At 36.6% G+C, this 17344-nt stretch overlaps 1 protein-coding gene across 2 annotated transcripts in view; it reads right to left on the bottom strand.

The window, feature by feature from the left end:
• Positions 1 to 16962, bottom strand: part of LOC145685834 (uncharacterized) — a 220526-nt gene extending 203564 nt beyond the window's left edge. For both annotated transcript variants that reach the window (XM_081758426.1, XM_081758427.1), the window contains exon 1: positions 16681 to 16962. In XM_081758426.1, the coding sequence (XP_081614552.1) occupies positions 16681 to 16738 (58 nt within the window). In that variant the 5' untranslated portion in view covers positions 16739 to 16962. The remainder of the gene's footprint in view (positions 1 to 16680) is intronic.
• Between the last annotated feature and the right edge of the window lie 382 nt (positions 16963 to 17344).

The raw sequence follows: 17344 nt of genomic DNA, 5'->3' as shown, positions 1-17344 counted from the left end.
CATATCCTTTGCAAGACTAACACTGGTAAAATAATTATCCATTGTTACGTTTCTTGAAGAGTTTTTCACGGTTTGAATGAGTTGTTTGACAATATTTACTCCCAAATTTTTTTTGAACTGGCTCATTTGGTTTCCTGCTTGTATATACACACCCATCAACAGCGTATGATGATTTGGCATCGCACAACCAAAAGATCTTTATGCCATATTTGGAAGATTTTTTCGGCATATATTGGATGAAACTACACTTTCCGCGAAATGGCACTAATTGTTCATCAATCGTTACAACTTCACTGGGAATAATTGCTTTTCTGCAATTATCAAGAAAAAGATTCCACACATAACTAATTGGTGCAGGCTTGTCCGTTTGCAGACGAACACTTCGTGTACGCTTGTCGTCAAATCTTAGTGCTTTACGGATATCGTCAAACCAGTTGACAGACATTGTTGCTTTATAAAGAGGATTAGACCTCTCGTCCAGGAATAGCTCACGAATAGGCACACCCCAACTCTTTTCAACTCCTGCTTGTAACAAAATACCGAAAAACGCATTCATTTCTTCAACGGAAACGTTCTTCCACTACTTCCCCTTTTCCGTTGCTAATCTTCTCCCTTCCATATTAGTGCAATGTATAATTTCTTCTATTATTGAATGGGTTATGAAACAATCCCATGCGTCTTTGGGACACGATGTTTTCACTTCCCTTGAAACACCAAGGGTACACTTTACAATATTATGAGCTCGGGTACGTGAAGTAGACTAAGCGTTCTTCTTCCATACTGTTCCATTTACGCTAATGAAGGTATCATCTTTCTGTGTTTGTTGTATGCACTCACTGTCACTGCAATACTCTGAACCTGATGAAGAATAGTCCTGATCACTTTCCTCACGAGCACTAATAGGCCCAGCAGTACTAGAACAATCCTCAACTTCAGAGTCGGTCGCACTACTATCGGATATCACTCTCTCTTCGTCACTGTCACTTCGAGTTTACAATGTAAAATGCATTGGGGAAAAAATCTACAAAAAAATCACTATCAACGTGCGTAGTGCCATCTATTGACAATCTTAAATGTGTAAAAGCACCCTGTTATTCAACGCCAGGTCTGAAAATATTATAGAAAGATATATTTTACGTCACAAAGTTTGAAAATAATGCAATGCGAACGCAATCTGGTCAAGGGCCTCGCAGGCCCTGCATATGCATTGATAGGGTATAAATCAAAAAATGCAAATTACTAAAAAGCGTTGACAGCTAATGGGTACAGAAAGACAATACACCATGTACATCCACAATCCGAAGATTACGCAAAGCCACAGCCTTTTACATAATAAAATATTTCAAAGGCTAAGGAAACAAAACTACATAGGGCCTCGGAGGCCCTGCTTATGCATCCAAGGGTTAAAATGAAACTAATTAGATTGTTCACTGGGATCCATCAAACCCTTTTATACCACAAAATGTTTGGGTTCCCAAAATTTGACTCGTAGGCTTTGGCTTTGGATGTCCTGGGGCAATTATTTTGCATTTTATAGGGAATTTCTATTGTCTGTCGACCCTCGTGCGAGGGAAGTGTTACTAGTATAGAAATACCTTTCCATATAAATACAACATACAAATTATATTTGTACTAGTAACATAGGTCCTCCAGGAATTTAAAAAATTGAGGAAAATAATTTTAAAAATCACTACTATTTCTATACTATTGTTTTACATCTCATAAAGGAGGGATTTTCGGTAGTCTTCTATTTCCAATACTCTTTTTTTATCATTAAGAAAAAAAAACGAGTTTCGTGCTGGTTTTATAGCCCATTTGAAGAGCCACATAATCTGGGAAAAGTAATGAAAATGTAAATTACAAAAAAAAAAAAAAAAAAAAAATCACTATATGTTAGATACTTTTAATTTTTAAATAATTTCACATCTAGCATCAGTGGTTAGCTACTTCGCTCAAAAATGGGGACCTACTCTAAGCCCCATTTACACTTCTGGAAAATATCTCCTGTTCCAAGAACTATATCATGGAAATAAAAGATACACGATATTTAAAGATGACTCAGAATATACGGAAGAAAGTTGGCCTTTATTTGACAATGAAATTTAATAAGCTCTATGCATTCCCACAAAATTAAAAACCTAACGATGCGTATGGTCTGACACTATTAGGTCGTCTGCTTTGGATTTTTCAATAAAACTTTTGAAAACCCTTAAAGAAAAAGTCTCAGCATTTAAAAGCTAACACCTTCAGCACACGCAGTCCCAGTTCGATTCCCACACAGAAAAAAAAAATTGTATGTGGCGTACGTAAAATCGTATGTTACATTTGTAGTTTATGGACTTAACGTACAGCAAACGTATAACGGAAAAAGCATGTTTTATAATACTTTCTGTATAAATGTTTCATCTGTACATACTTTCCGTATGAAACAATATAGGCGGTCAGGATCTCACATACAAATGGACGTATATAACATATACGGTAGCTGACGAAGGTAACATGCATATATGTATATAACATAATGAAGACTGTTAGATATCAGACATCCTGCAACGACGTGCTGTAACATCTAAGGGCAGTGACTATGTAGCATAGGGATAACGTATGCTCCGTACTGATTTCTGTAGTATGCAAGAGAATTCCATATATTTGTACAATATACTGCTGTCTGGAGAACGGATTTTACTCAATGCATAGGGAGAGTTTGAACGAAGATGCTTTGGATCCCATTATAAACTGTGTGTTCACGCAACTGCATAACAAAAGTTAAAATATAGGAGGGGACAAGAATATTTATTTAATTCCTTTCTCAATAGAGCCCCCCGCCACCAATAACGAGGCAATTCCGACAATCAGGACAGACAAAGGAATAAAGAATTAATTTACAGCTTACCGTTACTGCAATATGTAGCATTCCTTATTTTATTAAAGACGCTCCTAGACAATCGAGGGCGTCAAAATAACAGGAAAAGTGTCCATTGATTATAATAATACAGAACACTACATTTTGTCGAAAGCTTTGTAGTGTATACACAGCACTGTTTTCGTACTCAAGTTTTCAGAAAAGTTTTCACCCCTGAGTCTGATGTAAAATTAGGTAGAATAAACCTTATACGCCTTCGACGTCTCCCAATATCTTCTTCCAGAATTTGAGGAAGGGCAATGCCCTCTCCAACCCCCATCTTGTTACGCCACTGTATACAAGTCTCATATAGTCTTGTTGTTGAAACCGGACGGGACGGAAACGGGACTTCAAAATAACAAATCAAAAGTCTTTTTTTTTTTTTTTTTTTTTTTTTTTTTTTTTTTTTTTTAATGTGGATTGGTGTTTGGAAAATCTTTTGGAAAACTGCATGAACAAGTACTTTGTGACGTACTCATGTTCACGTGTAAGAATGTCAGTTAAGTTTCTTTTAATTTCACAAATTTCAATAGTTTTCTTCCTTTGCAAAATATTTGCAAAATAAATTTTGATAGATTCTCCTGCAGAATGCTTAATATTTCTGATATCATGAATGTGCTTATAAGTCGGCTTCTTCGTTATACTAGACGTAATAAACAATTGTTTTCGATTTGTCAATCGCTTTTCCTTTTTTTGATTTTATTGCAGTAAGTACGCCAGAAATTTTTACTTAGGGGGGTGCTCAAAATAAAAGGCTGTACTTTTGACGTGTACAGTTTCTTGCTCAGAATGTGCATCTCGGTCTTCTCTGTGGGAAAGACTGCTTTCTGTAGGTACTTCTCCAACTGTTTGTACCACACCTCGTGTCCAGCTTCCAGCTGTATCTGACAAAAAAAAAAAAAAAAAAAAAAAAAATCAGTACCTAAATTTTGTACAGCCTTTTCAGATTTAAAATTAAGTCTAAGATATAAGACACTTTTTTTTTTTTTTTTTTTTTTTTGAAGAAAAGTGTTTGAGGTCCGTATTTCATCAGTCACAACAGCCTAATGCTGAAATGGTATCTTAAATGCAGGCTTTAACTTCTTTTGGAGGCTGATCCTCCCATTTTTACACAGAAGATGGTTGCTTGGGAAGGATTTGGCTACGACACTCACTTGTGAGTAAGCTAGACTCGCAGTGGGTTTGTCATTAATCTCAAGTCTTATCCATTACGTGCTGGAATGTTGTGCATGCAACTATAAAAGGACCCAGAAAATTAACCTTGACTCTTTTAAATGAACATTTATAGCATTGTTTAACATGAATAGTTTTGTTTTAAATTTAGTTTACCATCCGCCTATTTGTCACGATGACTGGAGAGCAGGAAAGGCTTCGACAAAAATTAAGACGAACTCGGCCACGGCCTTATTAGATGCCATCAGCATTAACCTGGTAGGACTGGGAAAAACTTCTAAAATTGGACTACCGAACAACGTCTGAAATATCGCCATCCATGTTTTTTGAAAGGCCTGACAACTTTTGTGAGAAACTAATTAGTGCTGTTACTCATAAAGCGAACAATAATAGAGCGGATGATCGAGGTGCCTGAGACTTCAGGCTGCCAGTGGGGCATGGATCTTCGTGATTATTAAAACTTAACACCTAATGGCAACGTGCCAGGCCGATTGGTGGAATGAAGAAAGTGGGAGGAAACGGAAGAAACGCAAGAAAACCTACGCACACTGTGTTTATCCATCAGAAGGTCCACATGGCATGAGCCGAGTTTGAACCAAGGATCCCACGCACCAGAGGTGGGTGTTCCAACCAATGCGCCCACGCGGCCCCTTTATCAACATGAGTTAACACAAACTTGGGGTAATACTACTTGACAAAACTGCAGCATACCGAACATGCCTTGTTCACGTTCTTGTTGACAAGTGAGTCCGCGACGTTAAACTTTAGGGGTGAGTGCTAGTCAGGACTAGTTTTTTTTTTTTTTTTTGTGGGCATAAAATGACATAATATCCATTTCTAATGAGTCACTTTCACATCTATAAAAAATCAGGAAAAATAGAGCATTACACCTGTCAATATTATATGTCTAAATTTCAAAATAATGGCTCTCACCACAATAATTGGTACACTTATTTTAATACAATAAAACTGAGAGGCCATACCTAACAAGGGACCATTCCAATTTTGTAAATTCAATTGTTGAAAATGATTGTTAGCACTGGATTCAGCACCAAAAGAAACAGAGAAAAAGAGTTTAGTGGCATACCGTATACAGGGTGGGAAATAAGTGAGGGCAAAATGCGAAGATAGAACATAGAAAATGCCGAGAAATGTTATGTCAATTTTGAAACGAGTAGAGGGATTAGGAGAGTCTGAAGAAAATTTTTGACCTCTGTAACAGGAGGCGTTCCACGCTTTGGCAATATATCAATACTAAGGTGACATGAATGAAGAACTAAAGATCCTGTAATACGGTCCATAAGCACGTTGTATGCACGAAGGAATAACCTCGCTTGCGCGCATACCCACTATCACTGACGCGCCTGTTCCCTTCGGACGCATTCCTGCGCAGCCCCACAAGTTTCGTCTTACTCTGACTCGGTTAGATAACATTCGTGCTTTCTAGTGGCTACCTATCACCGGTTAGTTTATTTTTCGCACTATAGTTTTTATGGTACACATCCAAAGGCCGTATTTAGACGCAAATCGCAAAAGAATTGTAATTTTTCAACAGTTACTTTTTGTGGTTCCCTTGAATTTTATCTATGTCAAGTGAGATATTTTCATGTGGAAACCTTTTAGGGAACAATACGAAGGAAATTAGTGAAAGAATTATTATTCTTTTAGGCCTACTAATTTCTTCCCTATTTTCTTCTAAATGGTTTGCGCTAGGCGACATGAAAATATCTCACTTGGCATACTCGTAGAGAAAATTTAAGGGGGTCATCAGAAGTAGGCCTAATGGTTGAAAAATTATGGCCTTATTTTCTTTAATGATTTTCTTATATATAGCCAGTAGCGTACCCAGGAATTTAATTCGGGGGGTCGAAACTAAATATGAAAGTATTTTATATTAAAATTCCTAAAATTGCCCCTAAAATTATTCTAAATTTTAAAAAAGTCGAAATTTCGGGGGGGGGGTCCTAACCCCCAGGTCCCCGTCCCCTGCGTACCTCCCTGTATATAGGCCTACATAGTCCGGATATATGACAAAAACAAAAATGAAAAAACACAAATTCTCTGCTTGGTCGCCACTCAATAGCACGAATGCAATCTAACCGAGTCTGAGTAGGGCGAAACTGCAGGCCCGTGCGTAAGCGACAGGGTGGCGAACGAAGGGAGCAAGCGGATCAGCGACGGTCTTTCATATGCATTCACTTATTTCATCTATCGTAAAGCACTTGTACACTTGAAACCGTATACTAGTAAACCTAAAATACATGTGCATTACTTTGGCAGGGCTCTAGAACTTATTAATCGAGCAGACGGCTCTACCAAATTTTCACACATTTATTGCATTTTCTGATTTCTTGCAGAGCATGCACTAAATGCGGAGCTAATGCATAAACCACGAACCAACTCCTGCTACGTGGCCAGTAAAAGCACGAATGCTATCTAACCGAGTCAGAGCAGGAACGCAGCACGGGGCCCAAGCGGAGCGAGGGGGTGCTTTCGTAGGGACCAGGCGCGTCAGCGACGGGGGGCATACGCATAAAGAAGGATAGTGGAAAATACATAAAAAATCCCCAATAATTTTCACCTTGAAAAACACTTAAATAATCGTAACAATTCTTACTTTCAAAATGGTTTCACTGGTTTTCCGGGTACAAATGGCCCGCTGCGAGGAGAAATTAGTCTGTTTTGAATTTTCATTTCTTTTCCACACTTCGCATAGTTGATTTTACGTTTCAACATAACATGACGCTTCAAAAACTTTATAATATGACGCTCTTTATCACACAATTATTTGTAATAAAATCGTATGCTTACATTATACCCATCGCAAATGTCCATTCCTAACACGAACAGATTATTTCCACCTTTCCACCAGATTATTTCCACTTAGAATACGTTCACTGCCATTCAAAATGTATTTCAATATATCTAATGACAGAAATTACTTACAGTATATTCACAATCTACTTCTTTTACGAAATGCGTTTGTCATTGTATTTTACCTATAAATTTTGTTTTTGGTAGAGCCGTCTGATCGAGTGAACTCTTCTAGAACACAGGTTCCCATATCCATTTAGCTGTAATAAAGACACAAAACAACATTGCTTTGCATTTAATTTTATGGCCTGCAGAAATTTGTTTTATATAAATATGTCTTCTATGAATATGTGTTTCACATAAATATGCAAAGTTTTGAATTTGGACTGTAAATCTTTCACAATGTGGGTGCCAAGAGTAAACCAGCACCTTATAACTTTCCAACCCGTCTTTCTAGTGGTGCGCCAAAAGTAAACCTGCACGCCTTGTTTAACGTCTTTATTAAAGTTCCATGGGAAGGGGGACCAGTAATCTAGAACCTTGCCCTTAGAGGACAACCAAACCATTCTTGTTTGCTATGTTCAAGTAGTATCTAAAAACTTATATTAGAGATTTTTTTTTTAATAATACAAGAATGTCATCCATCAAAAGAGTGTGAAAAGTGTGTATTCCGAAATAATGTACTGAACGTAATGATTCATCTTCTGGGAAGAATCAAAAGAGCATTCCTACATGCTTTCCATCATTATTTCTAACAAACTTAATGTATATCATACGTTATTTCCACATACTGTACCTTGTCCAATCCTTGCGTGTTTTGTTGGAGGCCGGTCACAATATTCACACCACCCTTTAGATTCTTCTCTCGTGTAATAATCTCAGTGCCAAGTTTCTTCATTGCATCTTCCTCTTTTTACACCTCTTGCGTCCACGTCGGAGTCCATGATGCCGACTTGTTTTCACACAACTTTAGATTTCCCTGAACAACATTAAATAATTTCATGAAATAAAAATGGCTCCCGTTCGGGTTTGATCGACTTCTTTCGGATTTTAGCGAACATTTCAACGTAACGACACGCGATTTATAAAATTTTATACGTCACCGTAAATGCAACGGCGTGACACACAAAATATTCTTACATTGTCGTCCCTCTTAAGGCGAGGTTGTTACATTTAAACTTTACTTCTTGGTGTTTAAATGTAACAAAATTACATCCATTTTTTCCCAGCAAACCATATTTATACATCACATTCCATTTTACATATATTTCTTCTACAGTTACGTGTATTTATAAGTCAAACATGTGAATGAACGTCACAATTTTTCTCTGTGTAGACGCTCTTAAGATTCTGCATGGAAAAAGAAGCCTTAGGTAAGTGGCCTACTTTATGATTTATTTATTTTCACAGCATATAATAATTGAAAATATGAATGTTTGCAATTAATATAACCGACACTAACTTTTATACTATCCGGTACCTTTTAAATTATAAAATGCGTTGTTTGGACAACATAAATAACCAATATAAATATGTTTAATGTACAAATACATCGTGTCACTTGGTGTCAAATGTATTGCATTAAGTTTACCATACAAATTGAGTCAGATTTTTATTTTTTTCAATTTAAGGCATACGTCTGTCCGGACCTCCCTCAGAACTTATAATTTTTAAGAAACTCAGTTAATTGCAGGAACAAACACACAGAAACATTTGCATTACGTACTCCGAACCATTCTCGGAGCCCTGCCAAAAAGAAATCCTGTCGCGCCACTGCATCATTAATTTTCACATTACAGCTAATTGATATTCAAGTATCTTCAGCAAACTGTTATTTATTTAAAAAAAAATAATAAAATCGTTTTCGAGAAAATTCCCAATCTCAAAAATTATCACCTATCAAATACAATAAAATCGAGAAATTTTGTTTTGTGTGCATTCTAGTACCATAACATGATTTCTTGTAGGTTAGTGATGGCAGTGCCACAAAACGAGACATAATAATTTTCGAAACGAGACAGCGTTTTCAAGAGAAGTGCCGAGACAGCCTAAAATCTTGTTTCGTGGCATCACTATTGTCGATGCTGCTCAAACTGAGCTAAATGGGAGATGGTATTGTTCTTATTCATACTTAGAAGTGGTTTAGAATTTTTAAAATTGTTTTGCAAAAATGTTGAAGTATAATTTAAAAAAAATGGCTTTTGACTTTCCACCGTTGTAAATTAATACAACAATATACTTAGAAATTATACATTACATTATTTAATACAGAGTTCACTTCTAAGTTAGAAATGTTTTATTTCATTACTGTAGATGGTTTTGTTTTGAGCGTGGTTTGGTTTCAACATAAGAAGAGGCAAACGCTTGCTAAAGAATGGTGTATTTTATTCTCCCATTTATGACACTCTTCACATTTATTTTGCTTGTCTCCCTCCCTCCCTGTTCCTCTTTGCAGGCAAGTATAACAGAAAGACAGGGACAGGGGCAGACGGGCTCGCGATTACAAGGACCAAATGAAAAAAAAAAAAACTCTGATCGAGAACTCCCCGCGCTGTGTTCAAAATGAGAATTGCATTGACTTTCTCCCTCTTCTACTAAGCTCCGCCTATTCACATGCAAGGAGAACGTGCTGAACGAACCACAGTTCAGTTACAGAGAGTTGATGTCTTTTTCTTCTTCTACAAGAAGCCGTTCGAACGATTTGTTCATTTAGGAATGAACGTTTATATGAACGAACATATGAATAGTAGAAAAAATTTCGTCGACTACACTTTTGTGAACATCTGAACGAATCGTCCGAACTATGAACTAATAATCGATTCGTTCGAACTATGAGAAAAATCGAACGAATCGACTACGGTCGTTAGATCATGCCCATCTCTAGCAGTGAGGGAGTAAACTGAATTGGAAGAGGTTGGGTATCTTCACCAGCTTCCTTTGCCTGGCCTCCAAGAACCGATCTGAGACACCATACAATCAGTGTTGGGTAAGTTACTTGTAAAAATGTAACGCGTTACAACTTACTTTACTTTCTCTTAAAATGTAACACGTTAGTAACGCGTTACTTGCCTCAAAAAAGTAACTGTTACTTTGCTTCGAAAGTAACGCGTTACTTTTAGGTCCGAAACTTTGAATATGTGGAAAAAATCTTATTACTTCAGTTTTCCGTACTGCTATTACTACCGCTATTATTATTATTATTATTATTATTATTATTATTATTATTATTATTATTATTATTATTATTATTATTATTATTATTATTATTATTATTATTATTGCATGTTCTGAATCGATTTTTGTAAATGCAAGGACAAATTTTTACTTGACAACTATATGAATATTTTAATGTAATGTAACATTGACTAAAATGTCACACTGCGTTACTCGTAGGCAGGGTGCGAATTACCGGGGGGGATGAGGGGGATTTTCCCCCTCAATCACATTTTGTTCCCCCCAAAAGAAGTCAGCTGAAATATTCCCACCGGGGATGCTCGCTTTCCCCCTCAAACTATGCTTAGTATAACTCCAAATTTCACTGATTTTTGTTATTTCTTGTAAATTTAATCTTCTGGCTGTATTTCGAAATGATCGATGTAAACTGTTCAGTTTTGGTCATTTCTACTTACCACCTAATTACCCACTATTTTCAACGTTGTTTAGTAGAACTATATTATTATGACTACGGTTGTTACTTGCAACTGTACCTTCGTACCCTTCAGTTCGTCATCGTTTGTGAATTTGAATGCACTAATTGCGTATAACAAAGCCACATATGGATTTATAAATGTTATTAGCGGTTTGGCAAGAAGAAGTAAACAAATAGCTTCTTCTACCATACTTGAAGTTCAGATATGTCATATTATCCTCTATATTTGTATCGATTATCATCTTATTTTAATTTTTGTTATAACAAGTTATTTCATTTTCCAGTGTACTCTTTGTTAGCACATGGTCTTCATTCCCTTGTAGGTTGTGTGTATGCAACTCAAAAGTTGCATTTAATTTGTGATAATTAGCATAGTAATCACTGCTTTTACAGTTTACGGAAATGAACTTTTGAAACTGTACTTAAAATCTGAGATATAGGTATTCTCTCGTAAGTATATGTTAACGTACACGCTGGGTGATACGCTCCTAGTGAGCAAACATGTTAATGAAGGTGATTTTTAGGTGAATACGCGACAGCATTTGTTAATACGACTGGTTCTCCGTGTCATTGTCCGTGTCTGTATAAGCATTTGAACTGAAGCGGGTTTTTTTTTAAAGTTAACCCTTCATTTTTCCATTTTTTCGCTGTACAGTTTCCTGTCCACGCAATTAATGTTGTCTGAAAAACTTCAGTGTAATGTTTTACTTTATTTGAATAACGTAGCCCATAGTGAATCAACTCATCTTCAACCTAACAGTAAAGTAATTTTTAAGTGTTGACTTTCCGTGCCCATCACGGAATCGATATTTGGAGAAAAAAAGTCGTGATGAGCACAGATTTAGCGGAAAGTAGAAGCACAAGCTCGAAATTTGAATTGAGAGATTTTAAATATTTGGCCTTAGATTTGACCTTGATGTGAGAAATCAGGACCAGCAACAATCCATTTCTTATTTGATAGGCTAATATCTAGATTTTCTTAAAAAAAAATGTCCGGTTTAACTGATAATTTTAGTGGTTTTCACAAGACTGAAGTAGGTTTCTTTTCGCAACCTGTAGGTATTAATGCAAAGTGGAAGCTTTCAATATGAGTGGAAAAATTAACATATGCTTGTGATCATGGCTATCGCTCGAGGCGAATTATTAACTAAATAAACCTTAGAGAGCTACAAGGACAAGAGTGAGTACAACATTAAAACACGTTCAGAAAGGTTTAGTGGGGTGTGTGTATTGCAGACAATATATATGTGCATAGTTATTGTCGGTAGATTTATTAAATTAATAAATCTCTTATTTATTACAGATGTCACACACACACACATGTTATATATATATATATATATATATATATATATATATGGGGGGTAAGGCATTTATTGTCTCATTTTGAAATTTGAACCTTCAGACTATGTCCTTTGGCCTAATTTTATCCCCCCCCAATATAGATTATCTAATTCGCACACTGCTCGTAGGGATGGGCACGAGTGAACTCGAGCAAGTTTTCTTTGAAACTCGATTCGACTAGAAACAGACATCTTTGAGCTCGACCCGAGAACTCGGCTTGAAAAATTTCCTCCAACTCGACTCGCATTCGGGTCGAGTTTCGAGTCGAGTCAAATCTGATGTATAGTATCGAGTACTCTCTTCAAGTATCTTACATAGACACTATAATTATTATCAATGGTACTACTACTACTACATATTATTATTATTATTATAACAACACTGTATAAACATGAAAGATAGGCGGTTTATATATGAATACTAAAAAAGTAGTTGATTGCCGACCTCGGTAGCCGTGAAGTCTAGGAGTAAAGGACATTGTTCACGAGCTACTGAATTTGGGTTGAGGGTCTAGGTTGAGTATTCGGGCTCGAGCCAAACGTTGATAAAAGTTATAGGGCACTGGCCAAATATCTTCAAAACTGCTCGGCCCGGGTTTAGAATTGTCAACTACTCGAGCAGATCGGCTCACAGCTCATTCACTATCGACTCAAACCGAGAAGTGAGCTAAGCCAACAACTCACCCAACCGAGTCGGCTAGAGCCGTTCGCTCAGTTGAGTCGAACCGAGCAGATGGCTTATCCCAACCAAGCCAGCTCGAGCCGATGATTCACGCCAAGCGAGCCGGCTCGAGCCATCAGCTTAGTTAAGCCGAGCCGAGCTAAGCTTGTTACAAAAAAATCTCTTGTAGTCTCGCTATCGAGACGAGACGAGATGCGAGCAGTGTTCCCTCTCGTGAGCAACACTAAAAGTATTCCATATTACTGTTTAGCTTACATTTCTCATGGTTTTCGCTTTCCAGTGTAATCAGCCCATGATTTCGAAACGAGTTAAAACGAGCGAGCCACTTATCAAACTCGACTAGACTCGAAACTCGACGCCAAAAGCAGTGAATCGGTTCGGAACTCGACTCGAAAATATTACTTTTGACTCGACTTGGATTCGAGTCGAGTTTTAGCTTGACTCGTGTCCATCCCTATGAGTTAGAAAAAATGGTTGCTTATTATTATTCTGCTAAACTAATTATATAATAATAACAATGTTGCTATGTACAGAATATAGGGAAAGATTACACTACAACTGACGAAATGAGAACACATGAACTGGGGGTGAATCAAAATTGCCAATAACTCTAAAATCGATACATGCTTTTTAAAGCTAGTTTTCCAAACTCTATAATCAACGGGACTTTAGGATATGCAAACTGATCTAAAAGAACCCTAATATTACATACCATCAACATTACATCAATAAAGTAGACCTGCTCATCAGAACACCGTTTATTCATATTAAACCCTTACTGAATGTCGTTCATTATGGCACCCTAATTGTTGATAAATATTTCCCGCCGCGGCACCACTTTACTTTTAAATTCTGTTCAGCAGTGGCGTACTTATGATTTTGTTTCGGTGGGGCTTTGCCTGAAAATGTAAAAATTCTGCAAGATATTTTATATACTTTACTATAGTAAGTAAGATTTCGGGAGGGGCTTAAGCCCGGAAGCCCCACTCCTAAATACGCCACTGCTGTTCACCATTATCTTCAGCTTTTAAGAAAATGTATTCTTTCAAATGTTCGAACGATAAAATATTTTCGTTCTTCATCTTTATAAAACAGCACCATTCAAAGTAAAATAGACTACCAGTACCATTGCAGTCGTAGTTCACTCACTGAATGTATTGATTTGAAGCTGTCAAAATCTAAGACAAAATCTTCCAGGTGCTTGCAATCAGTACACGTGATTTCCCTGAGGCTGTCCTCATTTTCCAAAAGCAGCAAGTGACACAATATTTTGTTATGTAAATAAACAAATCAAATTGTATCTATGAATGTATTTGCAAGCCTACCAACATAAAGTTCGTAAGGCGAAACGGGAAAATGCACATCGAGATTTCCCGTTTCCCCTTGCATTAAGATGAAAAGTGATAACAGGTTTTACATGCTAATTTCATTGCTAGAGGTCATAAGGCGAAACGGGAAAAGGCAAACAGTGCAGGAATTGTCGGTCACTGACATCGTTCATGCTCCATTGTTCCATTCTGAGAAATTCACTTACAGGAAAGAAACATTTGTTTCCAAAAAAAATATACATATACATATATTGTAGTTACTCATCCGAAATGTAACGCGAAAAAGTAACGCAAACTAGGTACGTTACTTAAAAATTTGTAACGCGTTACCGTTACAGTTACTTTGGAAAAAATGTAACCCGTTACTTCCGTTACGTTACTTCCCAAGACTGCATACAATGCTCTCTTCGATTTCACCAAGCAACAAGTAAGAAACACTCGATATAACACAGCGCAGGAATTACGAACAGCTGTGGAACACGCCTTCACCTTCGTAATTCAGGAGTATCTCCGTAAAACATGTGCGAAAACTTGCCGCAGAATTCAACTATGTTACGACATGGATGATGATCATACCGATGTTTATGCCTCTCAACACTTCAAGGTAACTGGGTATAGACATTCCACCATAACTAACACTACACTGTTGAAACTAAAAGGGGTACAACCACTTGCGGACCACCCTGTAGTAAGAATTCTTTACTTTGTATGCTGTGTTCCTAATGATTTTTCGTGCACAGTAAGAATAGCCGTCAAATTTTTAAAATATATATTTTCCTTCAATTTTTGTGCTCCTAGGGCACCAGTTTCTCTGTACCTTTGAAGGAGGAGAATTGAGATGTGTGTTTGGCTGCAGACAATTTGCTTAGAAGGCATATATGAGGATTTTAAGACAAATTGGATTCATATTATGCCAAATATTGTATCTTCATAAAAAGTACATACAACAATAAAAATAAATGTAAAAATCGATAGAACTCTATTCAAAAAATACATGACAGAGCTACAACAGCATTAGGGGGCCCAGAACCGGCACCCTTACCTAAGACATTTTGCACTGTTATATAATTAGCCCTATGTTTAGCAGAGGGGGTCCAGCTCTTTTCTCTAAAACATGTTACAATTTTGTTAATTTCTGTTCACATTAGGTTAGTTTAGGGTAGTTTACGTAAGTCTAGGTTAGGCTCGGTTAGTTTATGTTATATTAGTATATGGGTCCAACATAATTTTCCAAAAAATGATAGAATTTCGCTTATTTCTACTAATATTAGGTTAGTTTATGTTAGTTCTGTTTAGTTTACGTTACTTTAGGTTAGGTTAGATTTGGTTACGTTCTGTTACGTCTAAGTACTTAATCTTCATTTCTCCTGTAAATTTTGTGTTCTGGACCCTTTATACTCCTTTAATTTGCATATGTCTAAATAATTTCATAGATTTACAATATGCGTCCAAAATAATGTGATAATTTACGGCTACAATTATTAGTCCGGAAAAATGCAATAAAACCTATCGTGCAAAAAAGACTAACCAGTGCGGAAAACATCAACCAACCCGTTTTAATTGGCCACTAAAGAGCACGAATGCTACCAAATCGAGTCAGGTTAGGAACACAGCAGGTGGCCATACGCACTTTTATAGGTTAGAGCACTTTGTGCACAAACACTTTCCGGGGGGAAATTAAGGGTTAAGTTTAGAGTTGCCCCTCCGTTTTTTATTTAAAAAAATGGAAAATTTATAGACGAAATGAGGTAAGAAATTATGATTTGGAGTTCTTATGTGATGTTTCGGTGTGTAAGTTTGGTAGTAAAGTTATGTTTAATACGAGGAAAGATGTGTGGAAGTTGGTACTATTTGCAAGAGGCGGAAGATTTCCTGATTCAGCAGCATGCCCATTTTGTGTCGAGAACAGAACCCAACGATTCCCTGCCGGGCTTCTAACCCATTCCTACTACTACTACTACCCCTACCCTTATTCCTACTGCTACTACTACTCCTATTCCACCTTTGGATTGAGTATAGCCCGCTCCACCCCGTGATTTTTAACGAATCATAGTGATTCTAACGAATCATATTAGTCCATAATGAATCGAAATTGCATGTTATAAAGATTCAAGAAATAAATCTTGTGTTAAGGAAGCTTTAGTATAAGTAGTAATAATAATAGTAGCAGCGGTAGTAGTAGTAGTAGTAGTAGTAGCAGTGGCAGTAGTGGTAGTAGCAATAGTTGTAGTAGTAGTGGTAGTAGTAGGAGTGGGTTGGAAGCCCCGCAGGGGTTGGGTTCTGTTCTCGATATAAGTAGTAGTAGTAGTAGTAGTAGTAGTAATAGTAGTAGTGATTGTTCCTGTATCGGTGACAACCAACTGGGAGGAGCGGGCTATACGCAAGCCGCACCTTTTAATGTTTTTACTGCTTTTTTGTAGGTTTTAGGAAACTGGAGGGCAACTCTAAACTTAAGTCGAAATAAATGTTACATAGATCTCTTTCAAATGCACTCACTCATCTCAACCATAGTATAGGACTTGTCATGGTTTGACATAATTTTACATTCGTAAACATAAAATACTAATTTCCTACATTATGCAGAAATGCTCCTCCAGTGGAGATAAATATCTTGGACAGTCCTCTTTCATATACTCTCACTCACTTTAACCGTGCTATTTCCACTTTTATTTATTAGCTATACTTGATTTCCACCTAATTTTTTCCTATGACTTCAAAGAAAAATGTAGCAAAACAGTGATGGTAAAAAAAGGTTTTAAAAAATCAGGTATCCTTATCTGATCACTTACCTGAAGGTGGTAAAAGGTAAAGAATGAACAAATAGCTTATAATCTTCACTGTGACCATATTTGCGACACATAAATTAAGAATTTTAACAAAATACAACTAGCTTCAATTTTGTTCCGTTTTTCATTCAACTATTGCATTGCTTAGAAGCATCTATGAACGGCAAACAACAAATTCAAATTACGGGTTTTTAAACATAGACTAATAATATAGTATAAGAGGTTTAAGCTGCTCTTCCCAGTGAAACTGTGCAGAGTATATGGATTATACGAGGAATTACACGGCTGCCATTTTGTGGGTAGGGGTCTTTTATATGCCTATGTGCAAGTTGTATAAATCTTTTCCTTCCTTCGTTTGAAATTTCATAAAACCATTAATCATTCATCTCGTATTAATTCATAGAGAACTGGAACAATTAGTTTTCAAAAACTAGTAGAAAACCATACCAGTTTGCGAAAATATTTTGCATGGTTTTATATCCATGATTTTAAATAACGTATTTATAAGTGGTCAAATTAAATATTCTACATTGTCATAAATAGTTTGATTCGTGTAGGTTGAATATAACCCGGCACACATATATTTAAAGAATTCGTTTCTGGAAAATCATTTAAACCATTAGTGATTATCTACTTTTACCAGGTAGTCTTTCATCAGTGAATAGCA

This window comes from Thermobia domestica, chromosome 5 (genome assembly GCF_964235325.1).
Source record: "Thermobia domestica chromosome 5, izTheDome1.hap1.1, whole genome shotgun sequence".
NCBI lineage: Eukaryota > Metazoa > Arthropoda > Insecta > Zygentoma > Lepismatidae > Thermobia > Thermobia domestica.
This window is presented reverse-complemented; position numbering and strand designations above follow the sequence as displayed.